This window comes from Argiope bruennichi, chromosome 10 (genome assembly GCF_947563725.1).
Source record: "Argiope bruennichi chromosome 10, qqArgBrue1.1, whole genome shotgun sequence".
Classification (NCBI taxonomy): domain Eukaryota; kingdom Metazoa; phylum Arthropoda; class Arachnida; order Araneae; family Araneidae; genus Argiope; species Argiope bruennichi.
Window position 1 is genome coordinate 123,548,707 of NC_079160.1, and position 16,347 is coordinate 123,565,053.

At 25.7% G+C, this 16,347-nt stretch overlaps 1 protein-coding gene across 2 annotated transcripts in view; it reads right to left on the reverse strand.

Annotated features, from left to right (window-relative positions):
* Positions 1-12,814, reverse strand: part of LOC129989505 (dynamin-like 120 kDa protein, mitochondrial) — a 33,023-nt gene extending 20,209 nt beyond the window's left edge. Inside the window, exons 1-11 of one of the 2 annotated variants that reach the window (XM_056098077.1) lie at positions 12,227-12,814; positions 9,813-10,065; positions 4,984-5,028; positions 4,311-4,432; positions 4,081-4,185; positions 3,826-3,912; positions 2,130-2,206; positions 1,704-1,821; positions 709-783; positions 528-599; positions 248-347 (exon numbers count right to left, since the gene is read on the reverse strand). In XM_056098077.1, the coding sequence (XP_055954052.1) occupies positions 248-347; positions 528-599; positions 709-783; positions 1,704-1,821; positions 2,130-2,206; positions 3,826-3,912; positions 4,081-4,185; positions 4,311-4,432; positions 4,984-5,028; positions 9,813-10,065; positions 12,227-12,457 (1,285 nt within the window). In that variant the 5' untranslated portion in view covers positions 12,458-12,814. The remainder of the gene's footprint in view (positions 1-247; positions 348-527; positions 600-708; positions 784-1,703; positions 1,822-2,129; positions 2,207-3,825; positions 3,913-4,080; positions 4,186-4,310; positions 4,433-4,983; positions 5,029-9,812; positions 10,066-12,226) is intronic. The other variant, XM_056098078.1, reaches the window with a different exon arrangement.
* Between the last annotated feature and the right edge of the window lie 3,533 nt (positions 12,815-16,347).

Genomic DNA, 16,347 nt, shown 5'->3' on the forward strand with positions numbered 1-16,347 from the left:
GATGAATTGAAAATCCATTTTTAGAGAAAAATTTAATAGATTTATCCTAAAAGGCAAATGTAATAGACTTAAGTTATGTATATATTCAAGACAATCTTTGTTCATAGTTTTGGTTCATGTTTTGCAATGTTATGTATTTTTAGATTCATTTTATGCTACATATAACCTGCATATTACAAAGTTACAAAAAAGAAAGCAATTTTAACTATATTTCAATAAATAAGTAATAACAGCATGAAGTGCTCACCTTGAATACATAAAATTATTGAATTAGGATTGCTCATATAAAGCTGTGTCATATCTCGAATCGCTTCCCTAGTACCATCCATCATATCAGTGGTCACTGTCTAAAAGAACAAAACAAAATTCAAAAACATTATGTGGTGTTTAGTTCATGGTTTTTAAAAATGTAGTTTTAAACAAAATAAAATCAGTATTTTTTCATATCAATAAAATAAATCACAGATAAAAAAATAAAAAATGGATTTAGCAAATAAACCACTTAGAATTATTTTAAACAAACTTACACTAATGACTCCAGGTAAATCCACCAGCACCATTCTTTGTAGCCCAGGTCCTTTGACTGTCATGGATATAACCTAGTCAAGAAAGCAATTTATTAAATTTAAATAATGAAACAAATTCTGATAATCGTTGTAAAAAATATGATCATATCTAAAAACACAGTAATAAATATTTAAATAATACCTCATTGCTCACAGTCCTACCACCTTCTACACTTTTTTTCATTCTTATTTCTACTTCTCTTCTTAAATCAGCAAGCTTTAAAAAAATGCATTCAATTAATTAAAACACATTTTGCTTAATATTGATTATGTGTACAAGCACATTATTAAAATCACAATTATCCATACTGAACCACTTGTTGATGATGGGCGAGAGATTAAAAATTATTAAGGCACTTACAATCATACTTTCAATGATGTTGATTAAGAAATAACAAAATTTACTTTCACAACTATTGAAAAATTATAAGATTTACTGAACCTATCATAATGAAAAATATTTAATTTTATATAACACATGAATGAATAACTAAAATCTAAAATGAAAGCAAAAACTTTTAATTTAAAACATATATACATCAATTAATTTAAAATTTCAAAAATATAGAAATATAAAAAAATATGCTAATAAATCAAATTAATACTCTATTTTTGAAACATGGGATATTCAGGAGAGATTCTGAACCACGATAAAAAAGTAAGTATGACTCTAGAGTCTTTTTAACAAGCACTTATACCATATACCACAACTACGAGAGGACACTTAAACATCATAGCAGATTTAATGTATACCAGGGCTTCATATTAGGCAGATCTTCAGTGTTAATAAGTTTTTAAATCAATAACTTCTAATAGTGAAGCTTGAAACTTTATTACAAGCCAACTACAGCTTCTGATGAACATCAAATTCTGAAGTTGCACAATGCTCCATTAATTTTTTAATAAAATACTGAAATAAGAAATAGCAGCCAGAAAAGTTAAAAGTATTCTAAATTTCATCAACTTAACTGCAGATTTTACAATAAAAAAAATCATCTGCTCCACAAAATAAAGCTGATTTGAAAAAATTAATTTTTATTTTAGCAATTACTCTATAGAACCAATCTTAAAAAAATTAATTAATGCATTAAAAATATTATATTTTGAGAAGAAATTTTTAAAAATCAAAGAAATTACCTCACTTTCTTTTGTTAAATCAAATTCTCTGGTACTATCCTTAAAACAAGCGACATGATAAGGTCCTTCACTTAAAGTAACTTTCACAGGTGCCCTTGTCATCATTTCTCCAGCACCCCTAATTAGCAATTGAAGATTATTAATTTAAAGGAAGAATATTATTGACTGTTAATATTTTCAATATTAATTCATTAATTGTTATATCTTTTACAGTTAATGAATAATATTGAATTTTTATTTTAGATTTTACAAATTAGTTGAAAATAAAAGAAAAGCAGGTTAATTTTTTTTTAAATAATTTTGTTTTATTTATCTAATTTTAAGGAAGGATATTTTAAGGATTAAAAGTTTAAAATTTAAAAACATGCAATATTGAAAAAATTTATATAACATTGTAAAAGGGAAATATATATCTTTTAACTATACCTTGGAAAAATCCGAGCTTGAGCAATCATTTCCAGTACACTAGTTTTACCAGAACTCTGATCGCCTACAACAACTACCTGTCAAAATAAATTAAAATTGACTTGAATAGCAGATAAAAAATTTCAAGTCTTGCATAATGATAATTTAAAATGAATAAAGAACTAAAAAGAATTCTTTTACATAGATTGTTTCACCTTATTACAAAATTTTTAGATGAGTGAATTTTAGAAATAAACTAATTTATTAATATCCAACAACAACTTTAAAACTTACAAAAAAAAAAAAATCCAACTGTTCTAAGTCATAAATAGTTTTCCAAATTTAAGGAAAATAAAATCCAATTTCTGTCATCAGAATGGCAAAGAACAGTATCATTAGATACTTCTGATTGATATATCCTTTTTCTATGATAAATATTTACATAAAATAACAAAAATATATTTTAATAGATTTGGGATGAAAAAAAGCTAACTTTAAAAAAACAATAATTAGGAATGATCAAAACTCTTATGTAGAATTTTTACAACAAAATGAATTGGAGTTTTCTTAGCTTTAATTGAAAAAAAAATGTTAACAAAAAAAATTAATAAACTTTCTAGCTTTTTTTTTTTTTTTTTGGTAAACTACAAACAAATTGGTATAATTCTATAGCCTGACAGCACATTTAATCAGAAAATATTCAAATGATCTAATCTATTAAAAATTTAGTATACACTATTATTTATTTTTACATTTTTGATGTATTTTCAACTTTAGTCTTTGCAAATAATTCAGCGCTTTATTTCAATTAATATTATTCGTTGTAATATGAGAAAACAAAATACTATGTTTTAAATTACTTTTGATTTATACCACTAATTACTGCATAAACTTAGCTAACTTGGTTTTTTTAATTAATTTTTATATCATTTTCAACCATATTTTTCTAAATCATTTTTTTTTATTCTAGTGATACAACTTTAAAGCAAACAAATAAAAGTTTTTAGATGAAAAAGAAAAGTATACGATAAAAAATCATACAAATAATCAGTGATTCTCAACCTTTTTTTTCTCGCGACACACTTTTAACGATTTCAAAATGTGGCGGCATACAAAGAAAAAGATAAGTTTAAAAGTTGTTACCTACAATACTCAATGTTATGATAATAATTTTGAATGTGAAATAAAATAATATAATATGTAATACAAAAACAACTGTATGCTTCTTAAAGGATTAATTACAAGGTAATAATAAAATGAGAAATTTGAACTTTATGTTTTTTAATAATTTCATTTATATTTGGTCTATTGGTGTTACTCTCATATTGTCTTCTACATTTAACAGTCTCGATCTTTTTTTCATTCTTATATTGGTTAATACTAAAAATCCGAATTCACACAAACCAGATGTAGAAAACTGTAATAATATTTTTAAATAATGTAAAGAATAATGTTTTTAATACTGTTTAAGAAATTAAAGTAATAAAATTATAATGCTTTTTTTTATTCATAATAAAAAAAAAATATTATGATTTTTACTATATATTTTTCTAATATTTGAGACTTTAAGAATTTGAAGCACACACTTTAAGAATTCGAAGCATACAAAAGTGCTGCAGCACAATGGTTGAGAATCACTGAACTAAATAAATAAGTTTATCCTTTATACAAATGGTTCAAAGTATAAGCTAATAAAATGAATGACATAAAAACTTACCCTGGGTAGATGATCTTGTGTGTTATAGCTAGAATCATAATCACTTAGTTCATCTAAAACTTCTGAATACATATCAATCAGTGATTTCTGTTACGAAGAAAAATATATTTCAATTGAAGATGGTAAGTCAAATACTTCAAAAAATTTATAGTGCATGGTACAAAAAAAATGAATATTACAGTGAATATTATTTGAATTTATACAGAATAATTTTAATGGATAAGATGTTTAAGGAGCATAGAAATCTTTTTGAACCTTTATTTTCCTAGATGATTCTGATTTAGTTGACTTTAGCATGATTTGTTTCCTAAGTTCCTTATTTTCCTTTTCTAATCGTTCCACTTCCTTTTGATATTTAATCTAAAAAAAAAATAAAAAAAAAAGGTTAATACAAAAAAAAAAAATAAGAACAGATAAAAGAAATTAAATTAATTTGAATAGTGAAAGGAAAATTAATCACGTATAATTGATTTAAGATCCCTCACTTGGACATTGATCAATTCTTCCTGCAATTTGTCTATTCTTGTTTTTTCACCATTCAGACTAGAATCGCCAGGAGTTCTAAATGAGGAAGAAGTAGCTGACATTGTTGTCCGCAAAGCCATATCTGCAAAAAAATTATTTCATTTTAAATAAACATATTTAGAGTACATAATAAATGCTGTAGATTATTATAACAAATATTACAAAGAACTTATAATACAAACATTATTATATACTTGTGAAACTAAGAAATTAAAGTAATAAAATATTTTAAAATACCAGTGTTCATTTGATTTATTGATTACGTCTATTCATAAAAATGATTTCAAACAAATAACATCTATTTAATAACACTGTCTTATTGCTTACATAAAAAGTAATGATTAGACATAAAAAAAAAAAAAACCTGGCAACTAGAATAATTACCAACAGAATTTAGCAAGTTTTACTTTCTTTTTCACAATTCAGTTTAATATGAGCAGATTAATTTTAATTCATGTCTTACTTAAATAATAAAATATGTTTCAATATTCTGAAATGTAGTTCAATTTAACTCATTCAAGTAATTAAGAATTGTAGCTTTAAAATTTAATAATATAAATAGAAAGAGGAGTTAAGGAAAATACTGCTGATAGATCAAATTTTAGAAATAAAAATAATATAGAAAACACAGACCTAAAGGCAAAGATGAGCTATTTGTTCCATAACTAGCAAGCAAACCTATTAAGATAAAAAAAAAAAAAAAGAAAAGAAATATAAAGTTTAAATATAAAAATTGTTGCAAAAATTTTCAATTTTTGAAATTTGCAAATAGGTTTCAAATAATAAAGAGAAATAAAAGCAAAAATAACAAACATCTGATATGATTTTAAATACTGAATATAAATAAACCAACAAAATAAAGAATAGAAAATTATTGAAAAATAGGACAAAGAAAGTAAAATTCATGCAAAAAAGAAACCATTTTGAAATTGCAATAAAATTTAACAAATGAGAAAAATTGAACTACAATACAGAAATTTAAAATAAAATTTCTACAGTATGATTATATTTCAAATTTAAATAAGAAAATCAGTTAAAACCAATTCAGGTATAGAGTCATAACCAAAATACATATGATATACTAAGTTATTTTGAACTTAATAAAAAAAATGGGTCTAAACAAATTAAAATCAATAGATAACAAAAGGCAATGAATCATTTTCAGTACAGTAACTTTCAAAATTGGGTGGTACAGCAACTATAAATCAATCAATGAAATATATAATCTACATTACAGCCAAAAAAATGACAAAAATTGACAAAAAAAATTCCTTTAAATAATTTTTATTTACAGTAGATAGCCAGTACATACAATTATGTTTTTATAAAAAGTAGATTTCTGTACTTAAAAGTTTACCATTTTGTGAGGAAAAATTAGTTTCTTAACAACTCTTTTTATTTATGCTTGAAGTTTTCTTTAAATTGAACTATGCTCCAAATGGAAATAAAACCAGTAAAAGAAAATATATGGAATAATGAAAAATATAAAGGATTGTAATTTATTCATAAAAAAAAAACAAGGGATTGTGGAAATTCTTACAAGGTCTTCTCTTTTTCCAATTTTTTATTTGTAGATACAAACAGCTCAGAAAATCACTCTGATTGTAAAATTCTTACTCAAATTCGTTAAATATTTATTTATCTTCTTAATCTTTTTTTTTTTTTTCCCCAAAATTGTTTTGTTGGAAATAGGCTCACAAAAAAACTTTTTCCTACTAAAAAAAATGCAACAGAAATTGGTACTTGTGCATTAATTGCATACTATTGGTTCAACTCCATACTATTGGTGAATTTAAGCTGTCATTGGCACACATAGTCAATAGACTAATATGACATCTTTAGCAGGTTCCTTTCTTTGATAACAAATGTGATAAAATTTTGTTAAATAGCTTATCTGGTACTTTGTCAGATTTCCTCTTTCGGAAATAATTCATTATACTACTAAATTAAATAACAAGAAAAATACTGTTTTATTTGTATTTATCAAGAACTGCTTTCCCCCAACAACATATATTATAGTGCTGTTAAAAAAATAAATGTCTGGTTCATCTACATTATGTGATATGAAACTTCATTTTTTTATTTGCCTTGTAAACTACATAGATATTAATCAAAATCCTTCTTCTTTAGCTTTCAAAGAAAGATTTTGTTTAATATGTTATATATTTTCTACAGCTTTCAAAGAAATCAAACAATCAACTATTGAATGAAACAAAGAACATGATTTGAATTTCAAGACAATAGAGAAAGCTATTAATGGAAATTGGGAATGGAAGGGGATATTTTTAAAAAATTGCCAAAATTCAGGAAAAATTTGTATGATTTTTAAATTGTATCCTTTAAAAGATAATTTTCAAATGGTGCAAAATTTATTCAGCACATAAGGAAGTTACAGTGGAAAATCGTCACAATTCAACTTAATTTTTAATTAATTAAAAAAAATTTAAAAAATTGCATAGAGATCTACATTTCTATCTATCAAAGCATATATGTGCCAAATTTGACAGCTGTAGGTCAAAGGATTCAGCCTGTAGAGCTCCAACACACACACATTCATCTTTATTATTAGTTAGAAGTGATAAGTATCGAGATAAACATTTCATTATTGTGAACTATTACATAAATCAAATGAAAAGTCTTTACATGCTATTAAAAATCCAAACTCATTTAACATAAATTCTTATCAATATTCATCCTGACAATGAATAAAAACATTACTCAGTACTCATACAGGAGCTAAAAATTCTAGCTGCTAAATATTTACCGACTTGCTATAAAATAATGCATATTTGCAATTTCAGCTATGCATTGTAAATAATTTTAAGAATTAAATTAAAGAACATGTTTAGTATTATTTATGATGTATGATTATATGTATGTATTATGATGTATGATTATAATTCAATGTACATACATTAAAAAAAAGAAAGGGAAGGGGGAATCATTGATGTATCTTCATATTTTGATTTGGTAGAAATAATTAATGAGCATCTACTACTGAATGATATATTTTCTTGAAAATTTTAATTTTATGTCGGAGATCAATAAATTGTACTATTAACTGATTTAAATGTTATTTTTGGTATGCTCTGAATGCTGCTTCATTTCTAGAAACAATGCTCTAAATACTGTTTCAAAATTATCACTAGTAAAAACCTTTATTAATTTTTGGATCATTTGAAATTCTTTAAAGTATTTTCAAATAATTATATGCACTTATATTTTTAATATTTGCTCATTCTTTCAAAATATATTTCTTCTTAATTTAAATTATTTCAATATGTTATTGCAACCATTACAGATTTTATAACATTTCATTTATGGTTTTCATATCTTAAACCATTATCAGCTGTTTTTAATTTGCATATATATATTTTATCATATGCTTTCTACATCACTACATTTATTCATAACTTTTTTTAATCTATGAAGCTTTATAATAACAGATCATAGTTTTTTTTTTTTTTCCCCTTAAAGCTTAGAAGTTATAAATGTTTTAGATTAATTGAATATTATTTAATATCTTTGAAGCTGTCTATGACTTTGCACAGTTTCTTCTGAAATTTTATTTTACATTAAATGTCTCTTTATGTGAAAACATAGGAGGATTCCGTTAATAATATTCACAGTATATGCTTATGATCTCTTATTTGCTTAAAAACAGGGAACTTTTCAACTTATTTGATGAAAATTGTTTCTTGAAATTGCTACTTCAAGGATGTCATCAAATCTTCATTCCAATAAAAATTCCTTTAACAAATATGAAAATAAAAATGGAAAAGACATGCTTATCTTTACAGTAAATATATTATGTTAAATTGTGTTTGATTAGGTGATATATTAAGTGATTTGACTTAATTTCATTTAATATAGTGAAGATGTACTTAATTGGTATAAAAATCAGGATACCTTGCATACAGTTAGAATATTTGGGTTTTTACTTTGTATGAGCATTGACTAAAGATCCTACAGCAAGTGAAAAATATTAAATGCTGTTAAACGCTACACTAAAAAAAAATTAAAAACCTATATAATAATGATGAATACCACAAGTGAAAGTAATGTGCAAACGTTATGCACTTTTTATTATGTAAAAACAGCCATTTATATTCTGTAAAATCTCGTGAAATGATGAACAATCTATAAAAAATAAAACGTGTAAGAAAAATTGCATGTATATGATAATTCAAATAAATTTACATATGAATTAGTACATAAATACATCATGTCAATATTGGTAAAAATAAAAGAAACTTAGAGAATAAAGTAAAATCTCTACAAACCATAAAAATAAATATATATCATGAGTGTTCTTAGAAAAATCTACTTAAATTGTCACATAACAGGTAAAATTTACATTTGTTAACATTCTAATCTGAAACTGAACAAAATCACAGACAAATATATGATTGTATGCCAAATAAGGCTCAAATGACTTGAAATATTAAAAACTTTCAACCTGTTATATTAATATAGTTGTGATCTATATTAATATAAGAGACACACCATATATATTCTACAAACAGTAGGCGTAAACAATTAAATAAAAGGACACTAAGTATTTTATTACGATGATTTAAGTAGCATTTTTTATAAGAGTGAATGCAATATTTCATACCAAAATAAGCCAGAGAAAAAAAATTCTAAAGAAAACTATTGTTCAAACTATACATAAAAATTTATTCTAAAATTTGTTGACATTAAAAAAAAAAAACATTACATGGCAATAAAATGTACCCCACTAGAAAGATTTTATCTGAATTCTAAAATAAAATAAACTTAACTTTGTACATATTTTCATGAATTATCACAAAAGCATAATAAAATTTTGCTTGCTTTTACATTCCTATCCCCCACAGATACAAAATATTCACTTTACTTATTAGTCACGAAAATAATCTAAGAGCATAAAGAAAATCAATTGTAAATGTTATAAAATAAAATAAATTATTCAAATACTGATAGTTTTTACTTGCTGCATATTTGATTTACACGAGTCAGATATGATATTTGTAATGATTAGTCATCTAGTTCAAAGGCATATGAAATACAAAATATATATGAACACTGCCATCCATTTCAATAGGAACATGTACCTCATTGGCAATAAAACTGAAGTATTCTCATTGGGTAACCAGGGTATGCTTCAGCATGACTGTAAGAAACAGAAGCACAGTGCATCCAAATAGCAACCACTTAACAAAACAGATCATGTGCCTCCCCGAATTAACAATATCTACCAAAACCATCCCACGTGAATTTAGTCTAATACACAAGAACTAAGAAGTTTCAGAAATTATAGACAAAATGACAGTAATCTAAACTAGGTAATAAAATTAATTTTAAAAAATGAAAATACAAAACTTTTTTAAGTTTTCAAAATAAAATTATTAGTAATAAAAACAAATATTTTTAAATATATCAAAAAAAAAAAATTTTTTTTAAGAAGCATGCACATTTACCTTCTGCAAGTTCGGTTGTTGGATCACCATCATTAAAATCAGAGAGATTGTTGGCATTTAAAAGCTCTTTCCAGTCATTCAACTTACTAGCAAATATATCAATATTTTTCTTGGCCCATCCTTTTTCTGGTAAATTAATATGATTCTTAAGATCCAATAATCTTTCTCTATACGAATCAATTTTTTCTGGTGGAGGCATTAAATCTGCTATCCAACTGAAGTCTGGAAGGTTCTCTTTCCATTCATCATATTTCTAATATAAACAATATATATATATATATATATGAATCAAATGATGCTAAATATTGAAAGGCTAAAAATGCAAATTAGTAAAAATTATATTATTAGAAAAATGGCTTTTAATACATAAATTTAAAAAAAAAGTTCAATAAATAAATCATAAAACAACATCTAATTTGTACAGATATGGAAAATAACTTAAACAGATTACAAATAACAGATAATATAATTATATTTACTACCTAAATGATATTCTAGGATTAAGATTTATAAGATTTTAATAACAATCTAAACTAAAGCACTCTCCAATAAACTTTTAATTTTTGAATAAAATAGTTTTGAACTATGGAATGGATATTGCACATATTACAAAACTTCGGATAAAATGGCTATAGCGAAAGTTTATGTCAAGTAATTATAGGTATATTTTTGCTTTTAAAACAAACACCTGTACAAGGAAATTCTTGTTTTATTTATAAGAAAATATTTCATTAAATGAAATAATTAAATATTATTAATATACTGAAAATTAGTTAAATAAGCAATTCATGTATTAATTTGAGTTAATAGTGCAATAAAATTTTCTTTTTGTAACAATTGGAAAAGATTTCATAAGTTAAAATAATTTCAAATTAGATTAATCTCTTTGTTCACAAATCTCTAAATATTTTTTTAATGTTGAAAAGCAAGGCTTAGGCTTTTATATAGTCACAGGAATTGTTACAACCACTTTTTCAAAACAGTAATTTTATAAGAAAATTATCAAAATTTCTTTCTATAATATATATATATACATAATTATATTTCTTGCAATAAATATTTATAAATTAAACAAGTCAATTTATCTAATCCATAACACAATTTAATGGAATAATACAAAAACAAAAATAATGAAAGTCAGAAATGGAACTGCTCCAACAATTCCATACTTCAATAATTGCTTGCATAGGAAAATAGATGTTCATGTATAGGTCTACATATCAATAAAAAGAATAAAAATGTGAAAAACATCATTTCTAGATTTCTCTTGATCTTCTCCAAATGTCTCAAGAGTCTTCATTAATTTTTGTACAAATTTTTTTTTTAAAAAAAAGAAAAAAAATTGGTAAGAATGATGGTCAATTTAAATACTACTTACAAAATTAAATCATTTAATTAATAGGTAAAAAATTGAAGTACTGTAATTTTATGAAGCCTATACAACTCTTTATCTCTTCCTAACTGCTATTACTTATTGTGATTAAACATGAAAAAGGGACATATAAACACATTATAAACTAGCAGCATACAAGTGTTAGCATGCTTTTCTAAATGAATGTGCTATGTGATGGAATGTTACAATGACATGTATGAATTTGCTAATCAAAGGTAATAAAATAAATCCTATATTAAATACCTTAATAAAATAAATGTCCAAGATATAACAGATACAAAATCAGCCAAATAATGCAATATCACAAAATAATTTTTTAAAGAAATTAAATAGTAGTTGCATATTAACTGAATGTCATTAGCAAACAATCAAATTTAATTATGAATGAACCTATTGGCATATAATTAATTGAAATGCAATTAATACATAAATGCTGATTACACATATATGTATAGAAATATTAGATCGGTGTTCAAGGAAAAGTCATTAAGCACAAACAATAACGGTGAGATATAGACAACTTAATCTGGAATTATCATGAAGAATTAAATTACAGATTTTTAGCTCTTTTGGTTCTATAACTGATGATTAGATACCAGAATAATTATTTGCAATATTAATTGAAAATAATAATAGCTGAAACATGTCGTTGCAAATTTTAATCAACCACAATAACTAGTCAAAAAGGTTTTGCTTTTTGCTTAATAAGAGATTTTTGTTTGAACACAACTGAAATACATTAGAATAACAATAGTCTATTATGGATATTATCTAACAAAAAGTTTACAACTGGCTACTGCAAGAAATGAAATTGTAAATGACTAATATACTTTTTAATTTTAATTAAAACAAATAAATTACATTATTCAGTAATTTAAGTTGTTTTTTTAAATACTGATTCAGAGAAAAAATATACATAAAACTTGTAGCCAAATATACACAATTATTAAGCTACATTAAATTTATAGGAATTACATTAGTCATTAGATATACACATAATTCTATAAATCTGTCTTATTACCCTGGAGAGTTGCACACCTCCACCAACAGCAGATCCAAGTATTATATATCGAAGTTTTAAAGCTCCTTTGACAACTCGAAAAAGAATAGCAACATTTCTTTTATTGTGCACACCAAATGCTACACCTTTTAAAAATCTATTGTCAGGTGATTTCCTAATAAATGTGGAGTATTTGTGATTGAATTGTTTCAAACTAACTGAACTATGTTTAATGAATCTATTCGCAGACATACTTTCAAAATAGATTAAAGACCAAGAAATATATTTTGAGAATGTGAATATAATTTTATAGTTCTGAATTTTGAAATACTTTAATATATTTTTAAGGTTAAAAGGCCAATTTAGTAGACTGCTGTTCGTTAGAATATTCGAGACGAATCAGTTATCCTAAATTTGAAACACAAAATTATGCTTGAAATTTTCAGACAATTTCATTAGTGTAAGCTTTCACTCATAAGTTCAATTTTTTTTTCCCCCGAGCATTAACAAATTGTAATAAGTTCCATTACAGAAACACAAGAAATTGCAGAAGACATCGCACAACTTTTGTTTACAAATTCCCGTCCTATCGGTCTTTTGAAAATATTGCCAAAATTCAAAACCAAAAATCTTGATACGCCTCAATATATAAAAAAAATTTTCAGCAAATAAAAAAAAATTATACACATATTCAAGACATAATATAAACCTTTCTAAACAAGAGGGCCCAAAATATTTATTTATGAAATAAATTCAACATATTTTTCCGTAGATTTCATCACTTTGCAACTTTCACAGAGAGAGATGATATCATGCTAAGCAATTATTGCATCATAAGTAGAGATGCATAATCCACGATTTTTTGAATAACAAATGAATTTGCTATTGTTATCTTTAAATATTTGTTCCAAATATCTATTATTTCCATCATATTATTAATGGGGTCATTTCACAGTCACGTGTCAGGTACCAAACAAACCGCTTCTGTTCAATTTTCTACCGTTCTGCGCATGTCGTAAAGTCTGCCGATAACGTTGACGAAACCATTGTTTAGTAATTATTACGCTAGTCGATCAATTATTAAAAACTTCTGATTTTTTGTTACCGACATTACTTTGAATTATTTCCTCCAAATTTCTTAGCTATATAATTTTATTTCTTAAATTAAAATTTTAATTAGTATTTTCAATGGAATTACTGTTTTTGCATAATTAATTAACATCGCTTTTTAATTCGTTTGGTACCGCTTTATTCTTTCCTTCCCCATATCCTTTTCTCCCTTTTTTTTTATCCCAAGGATACATTTTGACAAATGACTATGGGAGTGTTTTTGAAAAATTACATATGTTCTTTTCTACATATTATTTAAATATTATTGAATGTTGAATCTTATGAATATAGTCCCCCCAGTTAGTTCTTTTTAAAAATAATTATTATTCTTAGATGAGTTAATATTTTAAAGCTTACTAATAAAATTATTACATTTTTTTTTTCTTATGTAATTACTTTTATAAATATTGAGACTTTCATGTTTTCAGTTTGCTCAGAGGAAAGAACATGACACTCAAATTAGTATATATTGAATAAATTATGTTTACAATTTCAAATTATGAAATATAAAAGATATAGATACCTTTTTTTAAATCTATGCAACTTATGAATCAATAATTCCATTTTAATTTGTAGAAATTATTAAAGGAAAACAAACAAAATCACGCTTTCATAATTTTTATTTATACATTACAAAAAAATATATAGGTAAAATATATGTGATAATTATTTGAAAAAATATGATCAAATGGATGTTTCAATGTACTTATTAATTCAAAAAACTTAAAACTATTTACTATTTATTAACATTTATTTTACTAGACACTTAGAAATAATATAAACACAGTATGACAAGAATGTCAATGTAAATGATGAAATCAATTTTATTCAACAAAAACATCCTATATGCTAAACAACAGGTTTTTTTTTATCAGCAATAAACAAATAATGTTGAAGAATACACTTTAAAGCAGAACATTTATGATTTTTTTTAAATGCTAAAGTTACATTGATAAATATTACATTGAATAAATATCATAAAATAAAACAAAAACATACAGTACAGTAAATTTAATAAACAAGAATAAGGTCATAATATATATATATATATATATATATATATACTTATAATAAAGCTCAATGTGTGTGTGTTGGCGCTCTACAGGCCAGGTCATTTGACATACAGCTATCAAATTTGGTACATGTATACCTTAGAGATCGGGAATGTGCACCTGGGGCCTCCTTTTTTTGAAATTTTAATTATTAATTAAAAACTAACTTTTCCGCCAAAAAAAATCTTCCATTTTCCCCACCGCCAACTTTTCCGCCAAAAAAATCTTCCATTTTTCCCACCGCCAAATGAGTAAGGCTTCAGTTTTTTTTTTCTCCCAACAGTAATGAGGCTATGGTTAACAGTTTTCGGCGGATTATTTCAAACGATTCTGTTTATTTTCTTAATGTTTTATGCATTTAAAATTAAACATTGTTAATGAATCCATGTTTCAGATTCATTCTGAAGTACTTTTGAATTAAAATAACACAGAATAAAGGAAATTAAAAAAAGTCTAATCTGCTTGGCGTTACCCCAACTGGCGTAGAAAAATTCACGCATTTGTGTTAACGTAACTGGTGAAGAAAATTCACGCATGCGCTTTGTGTTCTGATTGTTAACATGACAACCAACTGATGATTTAAATTATTTTTAGGTTAGTTGCATGCTTTTGTAAGTAAATCTGGGGGCACGGCAGTGCCCCTGCCAAGTCGAGAAAAAAAGAGCGGCACGGCCGTACTATCCTTTTCTCGAAGCAGTTCAGGCCATTTTCGACTCCCTATAACTTCGTTGTGGATAAAACTAGAAGCCTGAATTTTCAGTAACAAAGCAGACATTATATAAACACGGTATATTTCAAATTTCATTAAATTTGAACCAGTAGTTAAAGAATTATAACTAGTCAAAGTTTGTGAATTTTGTCACTCACTGACTGACTGACCGATCATCAAAACTCTAAGGCACTTCTAGTAGACATAGAAGCTTCAAATTTAGAATATAATTAGAGTTTAGTGTATAAAGCAAGGAAAAACTAAAATATGCGTGTAATAATGGGCGGATCAATAAATTTTTCGAAGTTTCGAGCATTATCCATTTTGTCGGCAAATTCGTCGCCAAGTCGCCAAATGGTCGCCAAGTTTGTCACCAAGCTCTCGTATCACTGGCTCGGCATCCGGCAGCATACAATACAGATTACTGTAAAACGGTCTTTCATATGATGACACTACTCTCGCTGGGAAAAATTAATTAACTCTCAAAATTACAGGTTTCTAACAATATCTAATTTGAAATAATTCAATTTGAAGCTGTGGAAGCTGCAAACGCAATGGGTGACTCTCAGAAAATCAATCTGGTAGAAGAAAGCAAACTGATCTTCAAAGTATGATCGCAAAACTTAATGCCGATCAAAAAAGAGTCTTCGATATGATCACAAATAAAATGGACACAACCGATAATAACGCTGACGTTTTACGCTGTTTTGTGTGTGGAACTAGTGGCACTGGAATGAGCGTTTTAATAGAAACTCTGAAAATTTGCTTTAAGACGTATTTAAACAAAAAAAGTGGCAGTTAGAACTCCAACAGGAATAGCTGACTATGCATAGAATAGATTGACTATACATAGACTATTGCAGCTGCCTGTAGAACACAAGCAAACACCGAAGTACAAACAACTTTCTGATGAAGTGCTCCAAATTCTGAGATCAGATTTGAAAGAAGTAGTGTTGTTTATAATAGACGAAGTGTCAATGATATCCAATGTTACTGTAACATATATTCACTTACACTTATCTGAAATATTCGACACAAGAGACGATCAGAATGGGTAGTTTGGAAAAAAAACATCTTGTAGTTTTCGGAGATCTCTTACAGCGTCCGCCGGTAAGACAAAAGTCACTTTTTGAAAAACTATCAACTGCTGAAACTAACAAGTTATTAGGCTCCCTCAGTGTACCGAATCTGTGGACTGAACTGTTCATATACGATGAACTTACAATTAACATGCGAAAGCTCAATGATTTTGACTTTGTTGAAATGCTAAA